The sequence below is a fragment of the Phoca vitulina genome, unplaced genomic scaffold (genome assembly GCF_004348235.1).
Source record: "Phoca vitulina isolate PV1807 unplaced genomic scaffold, GSC_HSeal_1.0 scaffold20, whole genome shotgun sequence".
Taxonomy (NCBI): domain Eukaryota; kingdom Metazoa; phylum Chordata; class Mammalia; order Carnivora; family Phocidae; genus Phoca; species Phoca vitulina.
This window is the reverse complement of record NW_022589723.1, coordinates 35,218,925-35,236,497: the sequence shown is the minus strand read 5'-3', so window position 1 is coordinate 35,236,497 and position 17,573 is coordinate 35,218,925. Positions and strand designations below refer to the sequence as shown.

The 17,573-nt window shown below is 59.0% G+C and overlaps 1 protein-coding gene across 8 annotated transcripts in view; it reads left to right on the top strand.

Annotated features, from left to right (window-relative positions):
* TLE3 (TLE family member 3, transcriptional corepressor) overlaps nt 1-17,139 on the top strand; it is a 47,144-nt gene extending 30,005 nt beyond the window's left edge. For 2 of the 8 annotated variants that reach the window (XM_032417295.1, XM_032417290.1), the window contains exons 7-20: nt 708-912; nt 2,438-2,454; nt 6,007-6,126; nt 6,917-6,967; nt 7,611-7,763; nt 8,158-8,290; nt 8,851-9,035; nt 9,811-9,887; nt 10,588-10,837; nt 11,170-11,417; nt 12,045-12,192; nt 12,995-13,145; nt 14,056-14,132; nt 15,083-17,139. In XM_032417295.1, coding sequence (XP_032273186.1) covers nt 708-912; nt 2,438-2,454; nt 6,007-6,126; nt 6,917-6,967; nt 7,611-7,763; nt 8,158-8,290; nt 8,851-9,035; nt 9,811-9,887; nt 10,588-10,837; nt 11,170-11,417; nt 12,045-12,192; nt 12,995-13,145; nt 14,056-14,132; nt 15,083-15,190 — 1,923 coding nt within the window. In that variant the 3' untranslated portion in view covers nt 15,191-17,139. Of the gene's footprint in view, nt 1-707; nt 913-2,437; nt 2,455-6,006; nt 6,127-6,916; nt 6,968-7,610; nt 7,764-8,157; nt 8,300-8,850; nt 9,051-9,810; nt 9,888-10,587; nt 10,838-11,169; nt 11,418-12,044; nt 12,193-12,994; nt 13,146-14,055; nt 14,133-15,082 lie in introns of all 8 variants that reach the window. The other 6 variants (XM_032417293.1, XM_032417288.1, XM_032417294.1 and 3 more) reach the window with 3 other exon arrangements.
* The last annotated feature ends 434 nt before the right edge of the window (nt 17,140-17,573 follow it).

The window sequence follows — 17,573 nt, the reverse complement described above, 5'->3', positions numbered from 1 at the left end:
GGGGGGGGGGGGGGGGGGGGGGGGGGGGGGGGGGGGGACATTGTAAGCCCTCTGGTAAATGTTAGCGGTTGTTGTGAGATCACTTAATGAGTGACCTGCCTGGAGTCACACAGCTAGGAAGTACCAGAGTCGGGATTTGAATCCTGGTCCGTCAAGTGCCAAACCTCCACTCTTGTCACTCTGATCTCCGCTCTGATGTCCGCCGACATCAGCTCTCGTTCCACTGGCCCCAAGCTCCCCTTGATCTCAGGGGTTTTCTTCTGTGGCCTGGCCCTGGCTCAGCCAGCCAGCCTGGAGTTCCTGAGAATTCGGGAAGCTTCCCAGGTTACAGGCGCAGGGTGGGAGCCCCTGGCTGCGAATGTTGGAAGGCATGCAAGCATGAGCAAGTGTGACTGCTCGCTTAAAAATGGATCCCCCTTAACAGAGAGGGAGCCCTGATGATTCTTTGGTTCTTAAATGCATGCTTTCTTTATCTCGGGCTTGGAAATGTACACTGAGGAATTCTGTCTTGAAACTGGGGTGGGGGGAAGGGTGGAGAGTTTGAAGACAAAAGTCTTGTGCCTAAATTGCCGTCGGTTAACAGACTTGCTTCAGCCAGACAGAATGTGGACTGAGCTGGGGGTACAGGGTTTGGGGGCATTCCCCACCCCCCAGCGGCCTCCCCCGCCGTCCCCGCTCAGCTGTGCTCACCACCCACTTCATTGCAGCAACAGCAGCTCCAGGCCCAGCACCTCTCCCACGCCACGCACGGCCCCCCGGTCCAGTTGCCACCCCACCCGTCAGGCCTCCAGCCCCCAGGGATCCCCCCGGTGACGGGGAGCAGCGCCGGGCTCTTGGCACTTGGCGCCCTGGGCAGCCAGGCCCACCTGACGGTGAAGGACGAGAAGAACCACCATGAGCTGGACCACAGAGGTGCGGCCCAGAGCTGGGGCAGAGGGCAGGGCTGGGCTGGGGGTGGGGGCAGGGGGGGTGTCCTGTAGGTCCTACTGCGAGGGGACACAGCAAATGTTGTCACCCTGGGGCCAGGAGTTAGCAAAAGATGTGGTGCTATCTGTCGAATTCCTGGTACATGGAAATCGGAGCCCCACTGCCCCCCTCCATGACTACCCCTCAATCCCTGCTATGTACCGGGTGTTCTCCGGCCCGGAAGACCTCTTGTGCGTCCTCCCATCCTCCCAGCTACATGCTACCCATCCTTAAAGGGCCAGCCCAGGCCCATTCCTTCAAGATGCCTTCCAGTCTGTGCTGGGGACCTTTTTCCAATTCCCAGGAGAGTTGAAGAGCTAGGGTCCCAAGAATGAGCCCTAGGTTGCTGTCCTCTTGTAGCCTGCCTGTGGAGAATGTCTTGTCTTCACCAAGATCATTAGTCCTTCAAGAACAGGGGCCAAGTTCCTGGCTTTTAACTTAGGGGATGTGTGTCACCAGCGTAGGTGCCTTGGAAAAGGTACACAGTTGGCGCTCAAGTAAAGACTTGCAAGTCGACTGTCTTTAAGCAGAGATAGCCATCACTCTACTGCAGGGAGATGATTGGGAATACTTGGAATGAGAACGCCCGCCCCCTTCACCGGGCCCTTACCGTGAGGACCCTGGAAGCTGCGCCCACTAGGGCCCAAGAGGGCATAGTTTGTCGGGGAAGGAAAAGTCAGGGCTCCCTGGCAGGCCCTTTCCAAAAGTTGCCAACTTGTGTGGTGTCTGCCCTTAGACACTTTTTTCCCCGTTTTATTGAGATAGAATTGACATACAAAATGGTGTAAGTTGAAGGTGTACACCATGATTTGATTGGCCTTTGGCTGTTGACCAGGGTATCCGGCCCAGGCCAGGGCGCCAGGGCGGTAGCGGAGTGTGGGAAGCAGAGACTGAGTTGCATGTCCCTGCAGAGGGCTGGTGCACTTGGCAGAGGAGAGGTGTCCTCACAGCTGAGAGGAGAATCAGGGAGCTAGTGCTCAGCTGCTGTGCAGGATGACCGGGCTTCTCCGCAAAGACGCATAGAATGGTGTTAGTTAAAAAAACCAACAAAACCCACTCCCTCAGTTCCTTTTAAACAACAACATGCTCAATACCCAGATCCTTTGCAAGCTGGTGGCTTTAAAAAGTGTTGACCAGGGATCTGGGTGCCCTTCGTGGTGTGTCAGGCAGAGCAGGGCCACAGCCCCCACCCCCCCACCCCCGACCGGCCCACGCAGGACTGGTGGCCAGGGGGAGCGTGGGGGACTGGGGCGGTTAATTTGCGGGAGTGGGAAATGTCACCTAATGGCCCTGCCTTGGCTGACCCCAAGTGACTCAGCTAGGCCTGCTGCCCATTTTAAAACCCGTCCACTAGCAAAGCATAAAAGCCAGCTGTGTGAGACTGACCTTTTTCCTTTTCTTTTTTTTTTTTTTTGTCTGTTTCTCTTGGGGGGCCTGACCCTCCTTCTGTCCGGGCCTTCCGTCCCCAAAGAAAGAGAATCCAGCGCGGTAAGTGTCAGCACTCTGGAGCGTGTGGAGTGTGTTTGGGGTGCGGGGGGCGGAGCAGGTGGGATCCTGGGGTGGGGGGGGTCTCTCCAGGCTTTCTGTCCATCATTTGGCAAATGAGTAGCTTTAAGTGAGCTCTAACCCTCTTTTTTATGAGTGGTGATTAACCAGAGAGGTCAGCTGGCCAGTCTGTGGAGTCACCAGGCCTCCGTAAGCAGCCTGGGGGTCCTGTGTCCTGGGCAGGGTCGCTTCCCTCCTCCCAAGTTGGCTGTCCCCTGTCTGATCCTGTATCCTCCTCCCTTCCTCCGAACGCCCGAGGTTTCTCTGTGTTCTGGGCTTAAACTCGGTTTAGGAAAGTGCTAGCAAGCAAGCATTAAGGCCAGGCATTCTGCATGTCTGCCAGCTCTGAGATTTGTTGTAAATCTTTCTGATCACACTGAGGCTCAGAGGTTCTGTTTCAAGTGAATAAGCCTTCTGAATAAGCGCAGTGGAGTCTGGATAAAAAAAATCCTCCAGCGATTAGCAAAGCTATTTCATTCCTCATCGCTGTCCTTGTATCTGGGGCCATCTAATCTGTGAGGATGGCTTTGGTTATTACCTCGTGTTAAGTAGGACTTGGAAGGTCAGGCAGTTAACTAACCATCTAGACGGCAGCTTCCTCGGGCAGCTCCATCCCGACCCCCTTCCCGCCCAGCCCTCCACCAGGCTGATCCCAATTAGCAATAGTGCTCTCGTCCCCTCTCGACTTGCCGACGTGCTCAGAAATCCAGGTGCACGTTTGGGCCCGGCAATGGCTCAGTATATCAGAAAGGAAAAACTGAAGCTGAAAATCCATTTTGATTGCTTTAGCGTTGATCCTCAGAAGGTGGCATTTTTGGAGAGGTGGTAGGCCTAGATAGGAGTGGGGGGTGGACTGGACCCCTCCAGGCCTGGGTCTGGTCCTGGCTTCATGGGACGCCGGGTGGCTCTCTTGGCCTCTTTGAGCTTCAGTTTCTGTATCTGTGCCACGGCCATATTCCTGCCCAGCCAAGCCTCCCCGCTTAGTCAGGAAGCCCCCTCACAAGAGCACCCAGCATCCGGGAGGTGACCCGGTTAACAAGCACCCGCTGCCGAGTGACACAAGGGTTTGACGCCTGACGCCCTCTGTCTTCACATCGTCCTCCTCCCCATTGCTGTTTGCATTTGGCTTTGTGCCCCAGTCTGCGAAAGCTTTCTGCTAAAAGAATCCCCCGGGGAACCCCCCAAGAGCAGAGCTCCTCACTCCGCAGCTCTGGTCCACACCCTTGCACGGCAGACTCGGGGGAGTCCGGTGGGAAGGAGTCAAGCCGCCATCTGTCCCGGGCCCGGTGCGGGCGAGGCAGCAGGGCTTGTCCGCCTGTGGCCGCGGCGGCCGACGCTGTGCAACCTGCAGCGAGCAGCCCTCTGCAAACCAGGTTGTCAACAGATGAGGCCCCCGCAGGAAGGACAGGGCCGCGGACGAGCGGGAGGGGGACGGCTGCACAGGCTGGAAGCTGTCCCAGAGGGGTTAGTCTGGAGTCCAATTAGAGGTAGCTTCATTCATATTTCCTTGCCTCGCCGAAGCAATAAAAAATACTTAGTTTTTTGGCCGCCTGCCAGCCAGAGGCGGGCTGGATCGATGCCGCTAAATGCCTGACATGACTCTCTCCAGTAGCAGCGAGGGTTTTCAGCCTGACTGCAGGAGAAGAAAGAGCTCGCTGTTCTCCGAGCCACGTACCGGGTCGCAAGGAGAAACCCGAGCAGCCGCGCGCCACCCCCCGCGCCCTGCTCCCCGCTCCCCGCCCGCCCGGGAGGAGAGGGCCCCGGAGCCTCGCTGCTTAGCGCGGGGTGGCCGTCGGAGGAAATGAAATGCCGCTGATTTTTCTGCGGGCGCTCGCAGCAGCTAATTGAATTGCGGCTGTGTGCGCCTCGCCGCCGCTCCCGCACGGCTGTGGGCAAGGCTGAGCTGCACTTCCATTAGAACCTCCATTTTTTCTTCAAGGCTTGATAACTCTGCCATTTTAATTTGCTTCAGGCAGAAACTTGGCAGGGAAGGGCTGCCCAGAAACCAGCTTAGGAAAGGAAATGAAGTTCTGTGGTTTCCACACTGTCCTCCCCTCCCGCCCCCCCCAACGCCAGGGAATGGTCTCCAAGAAAGTGGGGGAGACGTGAAGTGGAGGCTCATTCCTCCCTCCCGCCCCCGCCCGCCTTTCGATGTCCTTCTCTGCCCACGGCCCTCTGTGTCCCCGCGTGGCCGTGTCCTGCACGTCCACGCTGCATGGGGATGTGGCTGGACTGGACTTCCCCTGCCCTGCAGTCCGACTGTGCACCCTGGGAGAGCAGGGGCTGTGTCTGGCTCCTTCCCCTATCCCTGGCACCCAGCCCTGGGCCTGATCTAGGGTGGGTGCTCAGGAAAGGCGGGGGGTGAGTGCTGAGTGATGAAGGAAGGTGTAGTTTGGTCCCTTAGAAAGGAGTAGACCTCAGCAGCCCCCTAGAGGGGCGCCGGTTCTGATACTGTCCCGGCCCCAGCCCGGAGGGCACAGGTTTTCTGGCGGGTACCGCTGCAGGTAGATCCTCTGTCCCTGCTCCCTAGCCCGGTGCCGCCAGCCACACCGTGGGGGCCGTTCCTGGCCACCGCTAGCGCCCTGAGTCAGCCGGACCCCATCCTCTGTGGGATGCTCTCCTCCTGCCCGTGCTGTTCCAGCTTGGTCTACCGGCCCAGCCCTGCTCTTCCCAGGCCTTGCATTCCAAACTATTGCTGGGCTTGCTTGCTTTGGAATTTGAAGGGAGAATTCATTAGACCCTTCCAGGCCTGAGCAGCTCGGGTTTCCTTCACGATGCCTCCCCTGGGGTGCCTTGGGCACGTCTCCCAACCTCTCGGGGCCCCTGCATTCCCATCGTTACAAAGAGAATGATTCCACCTGCCTTTATGCCTTTTCCCACCTTGCAGAGGGAAAGGCTTCATGAAGTTGCAATTCTTGTTTCTTTCTAACACTGCTCTTTCTCTGAAGTGCTTGAGACCCGGTGATGGAGGAATAGGATGTTCATACAAAACGCCAAGTTGCCCACCTACACGTAGAAGGCCTATTGGCAACCCGACGTCCTCCCTCCCTGTCAATCTCTCCATTCCAGTCGGGGTCAGCAGATGAAGTATTGGACGTGGCCCCTGTGTGTCCTCTGAGACCCATCTTTCAAGACTCAGTGCAAATTTTGCTTATCCCTTCTTTGAGCAAATGTACATGGCTGGCCCAAGGTGGGTGGTGAAGGAGGGGTGATCCGGCCCTCCTAGAACATAAAGTCCCACAGGCCAGAAGGCAGAGAGCTCAGTATAAGCCTATTTACTTAATAGCAGCGTCGTGGCTACAAAAGAGAATTGTGCTCCCAGGGTTCCCCCGCAGAGAGTCTGGATTGCTGGGAAGGCTTCCCTGGTAAGGCTCCGATGGAGTGGAGGATTGCAGGACACACACAACACCTCCACTGACCTCTTGAGACCCCTGCGCTGAGCTTATGTCTTGGTGTGCATGGTATGTTCACACTGAATCTCCTTCTGGTTTCCAGAATAACTCCGTGTCGCCCTCTGAAAGCCTCCGGGCCAGTGAGAAGCACCGGGGCTCTGCAGACTACAGCATGGAAGCCAAGAAGCGGAAAGCAGAGGAGAAGGATAGTCTGAGCCGATACGTACGTCTACTGGGCAGCATGGGGTCGGTGGTGGGGGCTGGGGTGTGGGAGAACCCACAGGCCTGACTCGTGGGTGAGTCAGAGGCACGGGTGGGGGCGGGCTGGGTTTTCTGGCCCGGGGGGGGGGGGGGGGGGTGGTGGCATAGGTTCATACATCCACACTGTGAGCACGTGGGCCACAGCCAGGACGGGGAGTGCCTGAGAACTGTGGGTGCCCCACACACACAGGCCAGGGGGCCCCATGCTGCCATCACGGCCCTCCCAGAATCCCCAATCTGCTCCAGGGGGCCATCCCGCATGCCCCCACACTTTGAGCCTACCGTGTGGTCACGGTATCTGCTATGGGCCAGGCTGTTCGGATGAGAGCTGAGACCCAGGGAAGGGGGCCATGCTTTGCTTCTTGCGGCTCTGGACGTGTCACCCAAGTGCCTCGGCTGCATTTCTGGGAGACGAGGCGATCACCCGTCCCACACAGAGTGGCGGAAGTGATGACGTGAGGCTAGCACGCTTCCTCGTCCGTGATGGTGGCTGTGAAGCTGCTGGAAGGAGCCAAGTGTGATGGGGCAGGTGTGGGTGAGGCTGCCAGTGGGCATGGAGCGCAGTGACCCGGAACAGGGCTAGGGGGCTGGGCGAGCAGACGGCCGACGTCGGTGGGCCAGAGGGGAGAGCGCGTGGACTGTGGGGTTTGGCCCTGGGTTCAGATTCCAGCTGGTGGAAGCAGGGGGTGCTTCAGGTTCTGCCTGGGGGTGTGGTGGGGGTGGCCCCTGACTGGTTTCTCTCTCGGTTGCAGGACAGTGACGGGGACAAGAGTGACGATCTGGTGGTGGATGTTTCCAACGAGGTGAGCACGGACAGGCCCAGGTTGCAGCGTGCTCAGTTTGGGGGGGTTGAGGCGGCTCCTCCCCTGGCTGGGAGCTGTTGTGTCCCAGCTACTGCTCCATCCAATGTGGCTGGCAGTCAGAACAGGGCAGCGAGGCATTCGGCTGGTCAGGAGGAGGAGGACAGGGCTTGGCTGCATGGTGGCCGGGGTTGCTAGGATGGGAGCCCAGGGGAGAGAACGCAGGCGAGGGCCAGCTCCTGCTCCCCCTGGTCCTCCAGGTCAGCTCTGTTCTCCCCACCACTTCCCAGGATCTTGAGGGTAGGGGTTGTGAGTCCTTTGGGATCTGCCTCAGCAGGGAAGGAGGACCTGGAGCTGCATGAGGCCAAGAGGCCCCACTGCCCAGATTTGAGTCCTGAACTTGTGTCTGATCCTGGGCTGGTCACCATCCCCCACCCCCACCAGGCCCCAGTCTCCCCATCTGTGGGATGAAGGGGTGAGACGAGATCATTGGGAACTAGTCGCCCCCGACTTTGGGGCCCCCAGTCTCTCTCAGCCCAGGTCCTCTCCCCGTCAGCTGTGTGCGCTCCCGGCCCGTCCCCAGCGCAGGGAAGACTCCAGGCTGGTTGTTGCTGTCAGTGCATCTCTGCATCCCTTGTGCTTTTAGGACCCAGCGACGCCCCGGGTCAGCCCGGCACACTCCCCTCCTGAAAACGGGCTGGACAAGGCCCGCGGCCTGAAAAAGGATGCCCCCACCAGCCCCGCCTCAGTAGCCTCCTCCAGCAGCACACCTTCCTCCAAGACCAAAGACCTTGGTCATGTATGTGGGGTCTGCCACCAGTGCCACGGAAGTGGAGGGCTGGGGCAGGCGGGGGTGGAGGGAGAAGATTCTGGAAAGGGACAAGCTGGAGTGGTCATAATTGGAGGGTGGAGGGGTGGATTACAAAGAACATGGATTGGGGTTTGGCCCCAGTTCAAATACTGGCTTTCCCACTTACTGGCTGGGCCCTGTGCTACCAGTTAATGTTTCCGAGCCTTGGTTACTGCATCCATAAAATGGGAACGATCACCACTGTCTCTGACAAATAAGGCTGGGCAAGAATTGAGGGGCCGTGGGGCAGAAGATTCAGAACTGGAGCCCGCACTGGGTGTCGTGGCCAGCTCCAAATGCCCAGCTCTCGAGAAAAAGGAATCTTCATGTCTTCCCTATTCAGAACGACAAATCCTCCACCCCTGGGCTCAAGTCCAACACACCTACTCCGAGGAACGATGCCCCGACTCCAGGCACCAGCACGACCCCAGGGCTCCGGTCGATGCCAGGCAAGCCTCCAGGCATGGACCCGATAGGTATAATGGGTAGGCACGAAGGGGCTGGGGCGACGGCGCTGGAGGGGTGGGGTCTACCGCGGGCCAGGGCTGGAGCTGCACAGCTAGGCCAGAGCACTAGGAAGTATGGGGGAGTTGGGGCTGTCCCGGGGCCTGCCTCCAGGGGGACTCCACGGTCAGGTTTGAGGAGGACGTGGACACCTGATGTGTCAGAACTGATGGCAAGGGCTTACTGGGGCCACCATTGGACTCGGCATGTGGAAGGAGCTTCAGACAGGTTGTCCCCATGTGTGTCATTAGTTCCTTGAGACTCCCAACAACCCCCTTCTGGGCCTCCATGTCCTGCTGTGTAAAAAGAGGTGGGCATATCTCTCAGCTTGAACCTGCTTGGACCGCGAAGACCAGGATCCCAGTTAGATGGGTTCAGTCCAAGAGGACGGCCTGGAGCAGGCAGCTTTCGAGTGCAGGAAGGATTGCTGCTGGGCTGGGAGGCATTCTGGTGGCCTGAGCTTTGTCCTGGAAGGAGGGGTAGGCCCACTCCCCCTGAGGGTCTCCCCTGGCTGACGCCCGCCTCCTTGCAGCCTCGGCCTTGCGCACGCCCATCTCCATCACCAGCTCCTACGCGGCCCCCTTTGCCATGATGAGCCACCACGAGATGAACGGCTCGCTCACCAGCCCGAGCGCCTACGCCGGCCTGCACAACATCCCACCACAGATGAGTGCGGCCGCCGCTGCGGCCGCCGCCGCCTACGGCCGATCGCCAATGGTGAGCTTTGGAGCTGTACGTAGACCTTTTGGCTCCTTTTGGGGGGATGGGGCAAGGAGTGGGGAGTTGGTGGGGGTTGTCAGGCAGCTGCCTCTGGGGCGGAGTGTTTATTAGAAAAAGAACGGGACAGAGGCTTTGGGGTCAGCAGACCTGGGCCCCACCCCCACTTGGCCTGTTAGTCATCATGTGACCTCATACAACTCAGCACCCCCCCGCCGCCCACCCAGGCCGTCTTTTTCCATCTGGAAAGTGGGGCTGCTCTCTCTTTTTCTGGGCTTTGTGGGGATGGGAATCCCAAAAGCTGTCCAGTGACTTCCACGTAGCCTGGGTTTGGTAAATGAGGCTGCTTGCTATATACCGAGAATGAGTTCAGATTTGGGTCGGCAGAGAGGGGTTCTTTCTCAGGAGACAGTTTCTCTCCTGGGTGGCTTCCTCTCTCTGAGATGACGGGCCCACTGGGCACCAGGGGAGAGAATGAAGTGCGGCCGGATCAGCTCTGCCTGGTGGAGCAGGGAGAGCTGCGGGTGTGGGGCTCGAGAATACTGGCTCAGAGTTGGTGGGTCTGGACTGTCACGCTGTCCCTCCCACTGTCCTGGGCAAGACACCTGGCCTGCTGGGCCTGTTTTTTCTCTGAGACAGCAGGCTCTGCTCTGTCTTCCGGGTTTTGAAGAGGCAGCGCTGTGGGCAGGACCTAGGAAGTGGTGAAGGAAGAGGCCGGGGCGGGGGCTGCGGGGCAGCCTCCCTCACTAAGGGCTGGCCTGGTCTTGCCTTGCAGGTTGGTTTTGACCCTCACCCTCCCATGAGGGCCACCGGCCTGCCCTCAAGCCTCGCCTCCATTCCTGGTGGGAAACCGTAAGTTCTGGCTGTGCTTGCTGCATGCTAGCTGGGGAAAGCACACAACCCCCCAGCCCTCTCCCCAGCCCTGGCCGACCTCCCCTCGAGAAGGTGTCTGCCCGCTAGAGGTACTCACAGACCAGGTTGTAGCCGCAGGAGACGGCTGCCTGGCCACACTCCTGACCAGCCCTGGGGCTCCCGCTGAGTGGGGAACTGGGGATGGGAACGCCGCAGTTGATGGGGCCTCCACAGCCAAATGACGTGAGCGGCCCTGGCCTCAGGAGCCCCGCTGGGTTGGAGCTGCTGGAAGCACCCCCAGCCTAGAACAGCAGGTAGACCGTGCTGGCTTACCCCCGGCTCCGATGTGTACTCCATGATTCCTCCTGGGGGGGCACACCTCTTTCCCTCCCTGTTACCCTGGGCTTGTAAAGGAGGAGGTAACATTCAAGCTGAACCCTTTCCATGGGCATTTATAGATGGTAGGAAACGCAATCTGGAGCCAAGGGTATACGGGAGCAGGAGCAGAAGTCAAGGCTGGCATGTTAAGCAGTCCTCTACCCTGGTAGAACCAGGCCAGGGAGGTTGGGGTGACTGGGTTCCCTAAGATTTGGGGGTGGGACCCAGACGTGGGCCAGTCAGGGTGGTGCCGTGTGACCTGGGAGGACTCGTGGGAACTGAGAGGATTGGGGATGACGGAAGGGACGGTTCTCCCTTTCAGAGCGTACTCTTTCCACGTGAGTGCCGATGGGCAGATGCAGCCCGTGCCCTTCCCCCACGATGCCCTGGCAGGCCCCGGCATCCCACGCCATGCCCGGCAGATCAACACACTGAGCCATGGGGAGGTGGTGTGCGCCGTGACCATCAGCAACCCCACGCGGCACGTCTATACAGGTGGCAAGGGCTGCGTGAAGATCTGGGACATCAGCCAGCCGGGCAGCAAGAGCCCCATCTCCCAGCTGGACTGCCTGGTGAGGCCCCAGGACCTCAGGCATCTCCTCTAGCCGGCGGAGGGGCAGCCTGGCTGGGCAGCCGAGCAGGCTGGCTGACCCCTGAGCCCTGGCTTTACTTACCATCCTTAAGTGGAGACAGCGAGCTTCCCAGAGTTTGTGCAGAAATGCACAAAAGATTGAAGGGTTGTGGATGAGGGAGGGGACGGTCTGGCAGCTGCCGGGAGCGAGGGCGGGATGTGAGCAAGCAGGGGTGGGAGGGTGGCGAGGGCGCCCGGTGTCGCCCGATGTGATTCTTCTGGTCCCTGGGAGGAGGGGCGGGCAGAGCTCCATGTTGCCCCTTCTCCCTCCAGAACAGGGACAACTACATCCGCTCCTGCAAGCTGCTGCCTGACGGGCGCACGCTCATCGTGGGCGGCGAGGCCAGCACGCTCACCATCTGGGACCTGGCCTCGCCCACACCCCGCATCAAGGCCGAGCTGACGTCCTCGGCTCCTGCCTGCTACGCCCTGGCCATCAGCCCCGACGCCAAAGTCTGCTTCTCCTGCTGCAGCGACGGTAACATCGCCGTGTGGGACCTGCACAACCAGACCCTGGTCAGGTGAGGCTGCGCGAGGGAGCAGGGGAGCCTCGTCCTCGGGAAGGTCGCGCTGGTCGTAACGGGGACCCGTCCGGGGTGCTTCTGGCAGTGGGATGGACACATCAGAGTGGGCGAGGACCCCCGGGTGAGGAGACAGCCAGGCCTGCCCTGTGCGAGGGGGCAGCCGTGGGTCAGGTGCTCAGCGTGGGCAGGGGTTGGAGGGCTCCCCTGCAGAAGGCTCCGGGGGGAGGGGAGCGTGGAATTCAGGGCGTCGGAGACAAGCAGAGGGAGAGAACTGAGGAAGGAGGGCATTGGGACTTGAAGGTCGGGGGCAGTGTCACTTGGTGGTTGTCGTGGGGCCCCGTGGGAATCCTACCCCCATTATGACCCCGTGCCAGTCACTCCGCGCCCATGTCTCCGTGTCCCCGGTGTGAAGCGGGCATGGTGAAGGCGGTGCAGGGCGGCGTGCCCGCCCCGGAGTCGGCTGTCGGGAGGAGGCCCGGCTCTGCTGCGAGCTCACCAGAGGACCGCGGGTGCATGGGCCACCCCCTTCTGGGCCTCCGTTTCCTCTTCTGCTCAGACACAGCCAGCCTCAGCACTCAGTGGTTCTGGAGGGCTCACCCCCCTCTCCCTGCTTGGCCTTTGTAGGCAGTTCCAGGGCCACACGGATGGGGCCAGCTGCATAGACATCTCCCACGATGGCACCAAGCTGTGGACTGGAGGCCTGGACAACACCGTGCGTTCCTGGGACCTGCGAGAGGGCCGGCAGCTGCAGCAGCATGACTTCACTTCCCAGGTGTGTGCGCTCCTCCCCTCCCCCAGGCCAGCGTGTGCCCTTCCCTTCTGGGGTCCCACTGGCTGGGTCAGGGGACACGGGGGCCCTCACAGGTGGTCATTGCAAGTGGACCTGTGACCACCCTGAGCTACCTCGGAAGGCTTCCTGGAGGAAGCAGCAATAGACTAGAACCGACAAGGCCCTGGAGTTGGATGTACTTGACCCAACTGCTCAGAACTGATTCTCAGCAATGCTACTGTTGAGCACTTTGGCCCCGGTGTTTTTCCTCCCTCATGGGATGGGCACGGTAGTAGCTACCTCGCAGGTCTGGTGTGAGCACCTGAAATGGTCCCTCTAAAAGCCTTAGCCGTAGCCTGGTTCATAGAACATACTCTGTTAATGTTAGGTAGCCTTATTTTCCATTGTTGTTTGTGTTATTTAAATATTTTAACTATATATTTAATATTTTAGTGTTTTATTCACTTTTTTTCTTAAGGAAAGGCAAAAGTCACAGGGAAACTTGTGTAACTTGGACAGTGAAATGCCTGTGCCATCTCAGAGTTGGAATGCTGGCTTTACCACTTACTTTCTAGAGTCAGCAACCTCTCTGAGCCTCTACTTCCTCACCCCTGCAAGGCATTCCAGGGCTGAGGGAGAGGAGAGGGGCTTTGCCTTGCAGATGGCACGTGGGGATGTGATGGGAGTGGGAGCGGTGGGCCCCTGCCCTCGGGGTCCCTGAGCAGGGCCTTTGAGGAGCCCCTGGGGCCCCGGGGGAAGGGTCGGGGGGACAGAGGAGCTGAGCCCGGTCTGCCGCCCCCTGCAGATCTTCTCGCTGGGCTACTGCCCCACCGGGGAGTGGCTGGCCGTGGGCATGGAGAGCAGCAACGTGGAGGTCCTACACCACACCAAGCCGGACAAGTACCAGCTGCACCTGCACGAGAGCTGCGTGCTCTCGCTCAAGTTCGCCTACTGCGGTGAGCCTGGGGGAGCCGGGAGCCGGCGCAGCCCGGCCTGCCCTCTGCGCGGACGAGGGGCCCAAAGCTTGAGAGCAAGGCAGAGCCCGCACGCCAGCCGCATCTTGGAATCCAGCCTCCCGATCCCGACCACTGTCTCCCCCCGCTCCCCTCCCACCCTTATTCCTTGGATGCGGATACGGCCACAGGGCACCAAGCACACACAGCAGCAGGCCAGAGCCAGCCCTTGCGGGCCTGGGGCAGGGGAAGGGCACTCAGCCTTGGGGCCGTTCCTCCGCTGGCTGAGGCCGCGGGCTCTGATGGCTGACAGCCCTGGCTTGGATCTGCTTCTCCCCGGACTGGCTGCAAAACCTTGGCCACCCCTCATCCTCTCTGCACGCCAGGGGGTCTTTGTCCGGGAGTGGCCCGGGCCCCCCGTGAGGCTTTGGAGAGCAATAGCACGTTAGCCCGGGCTGAGCCTGGCAGAGCAGCCTGCAAGTAAGAGCGCTCGCCGGCCACCGGCTGTGGCTGGCTGGGTCTCCAGACCTCAGGGCTCTGCCATTTCTAGCACTTTCTGCCGCCTTCTAGTCATATAACCGAGAAGGCTCACTCCACTGATAGCTTTAAAAAGAATCTTTTGGGGAAGTGTCATGTCTGTGATTTACTGCAAATCCCACCATTCTCCATCCCGGCTGCACCCACCCCTCCCCCGTGATTGCAGAGAGGTGTTCTGGGCAAGGGGGGCGGGGGGGCGGTCTGTGAGTCAGATACGGCTCTCGCTTATGAAATGCCCCTCACCAGCCGAGCCTCTTAACTAAGCACTGGCTGGCAGTTGACACCACATCTCCGTGGCAGCCGGCCATGTCTGGGGCGGGTCTCGCTTTCAGGGCAGCCAGCCCCAAGCTGACGCTCCTTTGCCTCCCGCCTGCAGGCAAGTGGTTCGTGAGCACTGGGAAAGACAATCTCCTCAACGCCTGGAGGACGCCGTACGGAGCCAGCATATTCCAGGTACCGCCCACTGCCCGGCCGCTGCCCCGGGTTGGGGCCTGCCCCTGGGGATGGGGATGGGGATGGCCCCTTCCAGCCCCTACGTGCTGGGGATCCAGGGTGGGTTCCCCAGAGCCAAGGCCTGGGACACATCAGCGGGACACACACTGCAGCTGGGGGCGTCTGACCCATAGGGTGAGGGCTTTTAAGTGGGATTTCTAGAACAAGGGGGAGTTAAGTCATGCTCTTGGCTCTGGCCTGTGGCCTGAGCACTCCCAGGAGGTGCCCTGGGCAGCTCTTTTCAGAGCAGTGTTCCCTGATGTTCAAGTAAGTTTGTGTTTCATCTCGACACCTCAGTGTAAGGAGTGAGGGGGGTAGGAGAGAAAGGGTCTGGAAAGAGATGGGAGAGCTTTTCATGGTTTTTCAAGATCTGGGTTCCAACATACAGCTCTCACACATAGTCTTGACCGCACGCATGCACGCACAGTATGCTCCTGTGCTCCCAGCCGACAAGCCGCTTTCGGGATCTGTGCTGGGAATGGGTGGCGTCCAGCATGTCACACGTGTAACCCTCGTTACACTGGACGCTTTGGGTCGGGCGGAGGTCCCCTTCCTGGCTCCGGCCCACTGATGCCCACGCCCTGCTCAGAGGTGCTCCTTCCTGTCTGGAAACCGAGGAGAAGCTCGTCCTCCAGTGCTCTCTTTCGAGCCATACAACTCCACGATCACCCTGGGCCCTGGTCATGAGCCTTTCCTGGTGGAAAAGCCGAAGGACGGGGCATCTGTCCCCGAAAGTGCCTCTCCAGGCTGCTTTGGGGGAGGCCGTGCTGGGTGCGCTTGGGGTTGGAGCTCCGGGGCCGGCAGACGGGATGTGACGCAGACAGCGGAAATCGTGCTGCTTACCAAGAAAGTGAATTTCTGCCTTTTTTCCTCCCCACACCCTCCTGCCTGTCCTCGCCTTCCCCCTGCAGTCCAAGGAATCCTCGTCTGTCTTGAGTTGTGACATTTCGGCGGATGACAAATATATTGTAACAGGCTCTGGTGACAAGAAGGCCACGGTTTATGAGGTCATCTACTAAACAAGGACTCTAACTGGGCTGTCAGACTCTGGGAGAAAAAGACTCGGCGGTGACAGGGCGACCCCGCGAGGGGCCCCGAGGCTGGCGGAGGCCGGCGGTGGGCAGCCGAGCGGTCCAGGGCTGCGCTCCGGCAGGCCGAGAGGACGCGCCCGCCACGGTCTGGACCCCTGGGCATGGACTCCTGTGTCTCACGGACTCTGATGGATGTCTCTCCTCCTCCCTGTCCACAACCCTGGCAGATGCTACAAGTAGATTTCTTTGGAGGCTTGGGGCTCCAGCCCCCTGACAGACGCCCTCGTGAATCTCCATCTTTCCTTCCCCTCTCTTTTGCTCTGTCCCCCTGCCCTGGGTCGGGGACACTGGAGTGGACCAGGTGTTTGTGCTGGGGGAGGGGGGGATCTCATTTTCCCGATTGTGCAGCGCACAACATTTGTGAAAAATGTAAATAACAGACTCCTCTATCTCGGACTGGTCAGTGGGGGAGGAGGCCCCTTCCCACCGAAAACGCTAGCTGTGTACTTCGCCTGCTGTATTTGTAACCCACTCGTGGTGGTGGCTTTTTTTTTTTTTTTTAAAGGGACATCCCCATCTGGGAAGGGGAGGCAGGGAGGGGGAGCCAAATGGAGAGGGAGTGGAGGGGCAGAGGAAGGGAGCTGCAGCTGGTGACCAGCCTGACCAGGAGGAGGGGGGGTCCCTGGGACGAACGCACCTCCCTGTGGACTTGGGAGCAGCCCAAGGCCTGTCGGGACCCGTGCAGGTTGCACGGGCAGCCGGGCAAGGCTTGCACGGTGGCCAGTCAGGCTGACGAAGGTCGGATTCTCTGTGGCCGCCTGCGCTCTCCTCCCTCTCTCTCAGGGGCCCGACTCTTGCTCTCTCTTTCCTTCTCGCCTCGCTCACTCGCTCGCTCTCTCTTTGGTGCGCACTTGGTTATGGTGATGGGAGGTGGAGGCGCGAAGAAACTCCCATCTCTGGCCCTTCTTGATCTTCGGACACAACCTTCAAAGGACAAAAAGTTAGAGGAAAGCATAGCAACTCAGCTCAGGGAGCTACCAGAGAAAAATAGCAACTGATGTGGGTGCTTTTTTTTTTTTTTTTTAATAAAAAGAATTAGAATTGATGTCCTTTATAAAAATGCCTTCTCCCCCTTTCCTGCCTCTGACCCCATCCTCTCTCCCTAGAGGGGAAAAGTGTAATCAACCTGCAAGGGTTGTGAGTCCGAAGGGACAGTCTCCCCCCCGCCCACCCCGGGCAGCACAACAGGGCTGAGGGGACCAGGGGTCGGGTGGGGACACCGGTCTTGGCACTGTGGTGACTTCTTGCGGCTTTCAGTCTCTTTGGAGCCCAAACAGGTTACAGGTAGAAAAATTGTCTCCTGCAGGTACCACTTTGGTACCAAAATGTTCTGAGGTATTAGGACTTGGGTTTATTATTATTTTTTTTTTCTTCTTCTTCTTGGTCTTTTTTTTTCTTCTTTTAAGGAAAAGCTAAAGGCCGATGTGAGTCCTGGTGGTGGGCTCTCCATGGATGTAGCATATGGAAGATAATTTTGATACTGCATTTTTATGGATTATTTTATAATGTGTGATTCCGTCTGGTGAGAAGGGAGGAAGGGGCCCCAGTGGAAACTGCTGGTCTTCAGTGATCTTGCTCCAGGCTAGCAGCTCCCCTGACATGACCCAGAGGCCGTGGAGAGGCCACGGAGAGGCCACGGAGACTGGCCGAGCACCCTGTACCTTTCTGAGGTGGGGGAGGGGCCATCTGGAGAATTTCTCTCTTTCTCTGGGTCTTGGATGTGCATCTGCCGTGTCTTGTTAAAGGCTCTAGCCACAAGGGAGGGTGAGGGTAGAAGAAAGTTGATTCCTGAAGAAAAAAAGAAAATGAAAAGTCATTGTAATGAGCTGTTTTTATATTTTTAAAAGTTGCTATTTAAAGGTTGGTTTGATTGTTGTGTTTTATTGCCTCTACACCCCCCCCCTCGTTTGTCAGACCTCCCCGAAAAGAGAGGGGGACCACTGTCACCCTCACGCCCTGGATTCTGGGTGATTTCCCTTGTCATCCCTAGACAGGAGCTCTTGTCATTTCAAAGCACTTCCCGCGCTGCCCCCAACCCCTAAAAGTCTGATCTCGCAGGACGGTGAGGGGGAGTGTTCTCCCTGCCTTCCCCAGGCTGCCTTCCCGTCTCCACACTGGGGAGTGGTGGGTGGGAGCCGGGATTTCCTCTGGATGCGCATGCAGGATAAAGTTCCCCGAGGGGAGGACCGAGGATTTACACCAGATTCTTACTAGACAGTCGTCCATGCAAGACGTTTTGGCAAAAAATGAAATGCGAAGAACTTCAAGTGTAAAATGTCTATGAACATCTGGACTCTGAAAGCCTTCACCA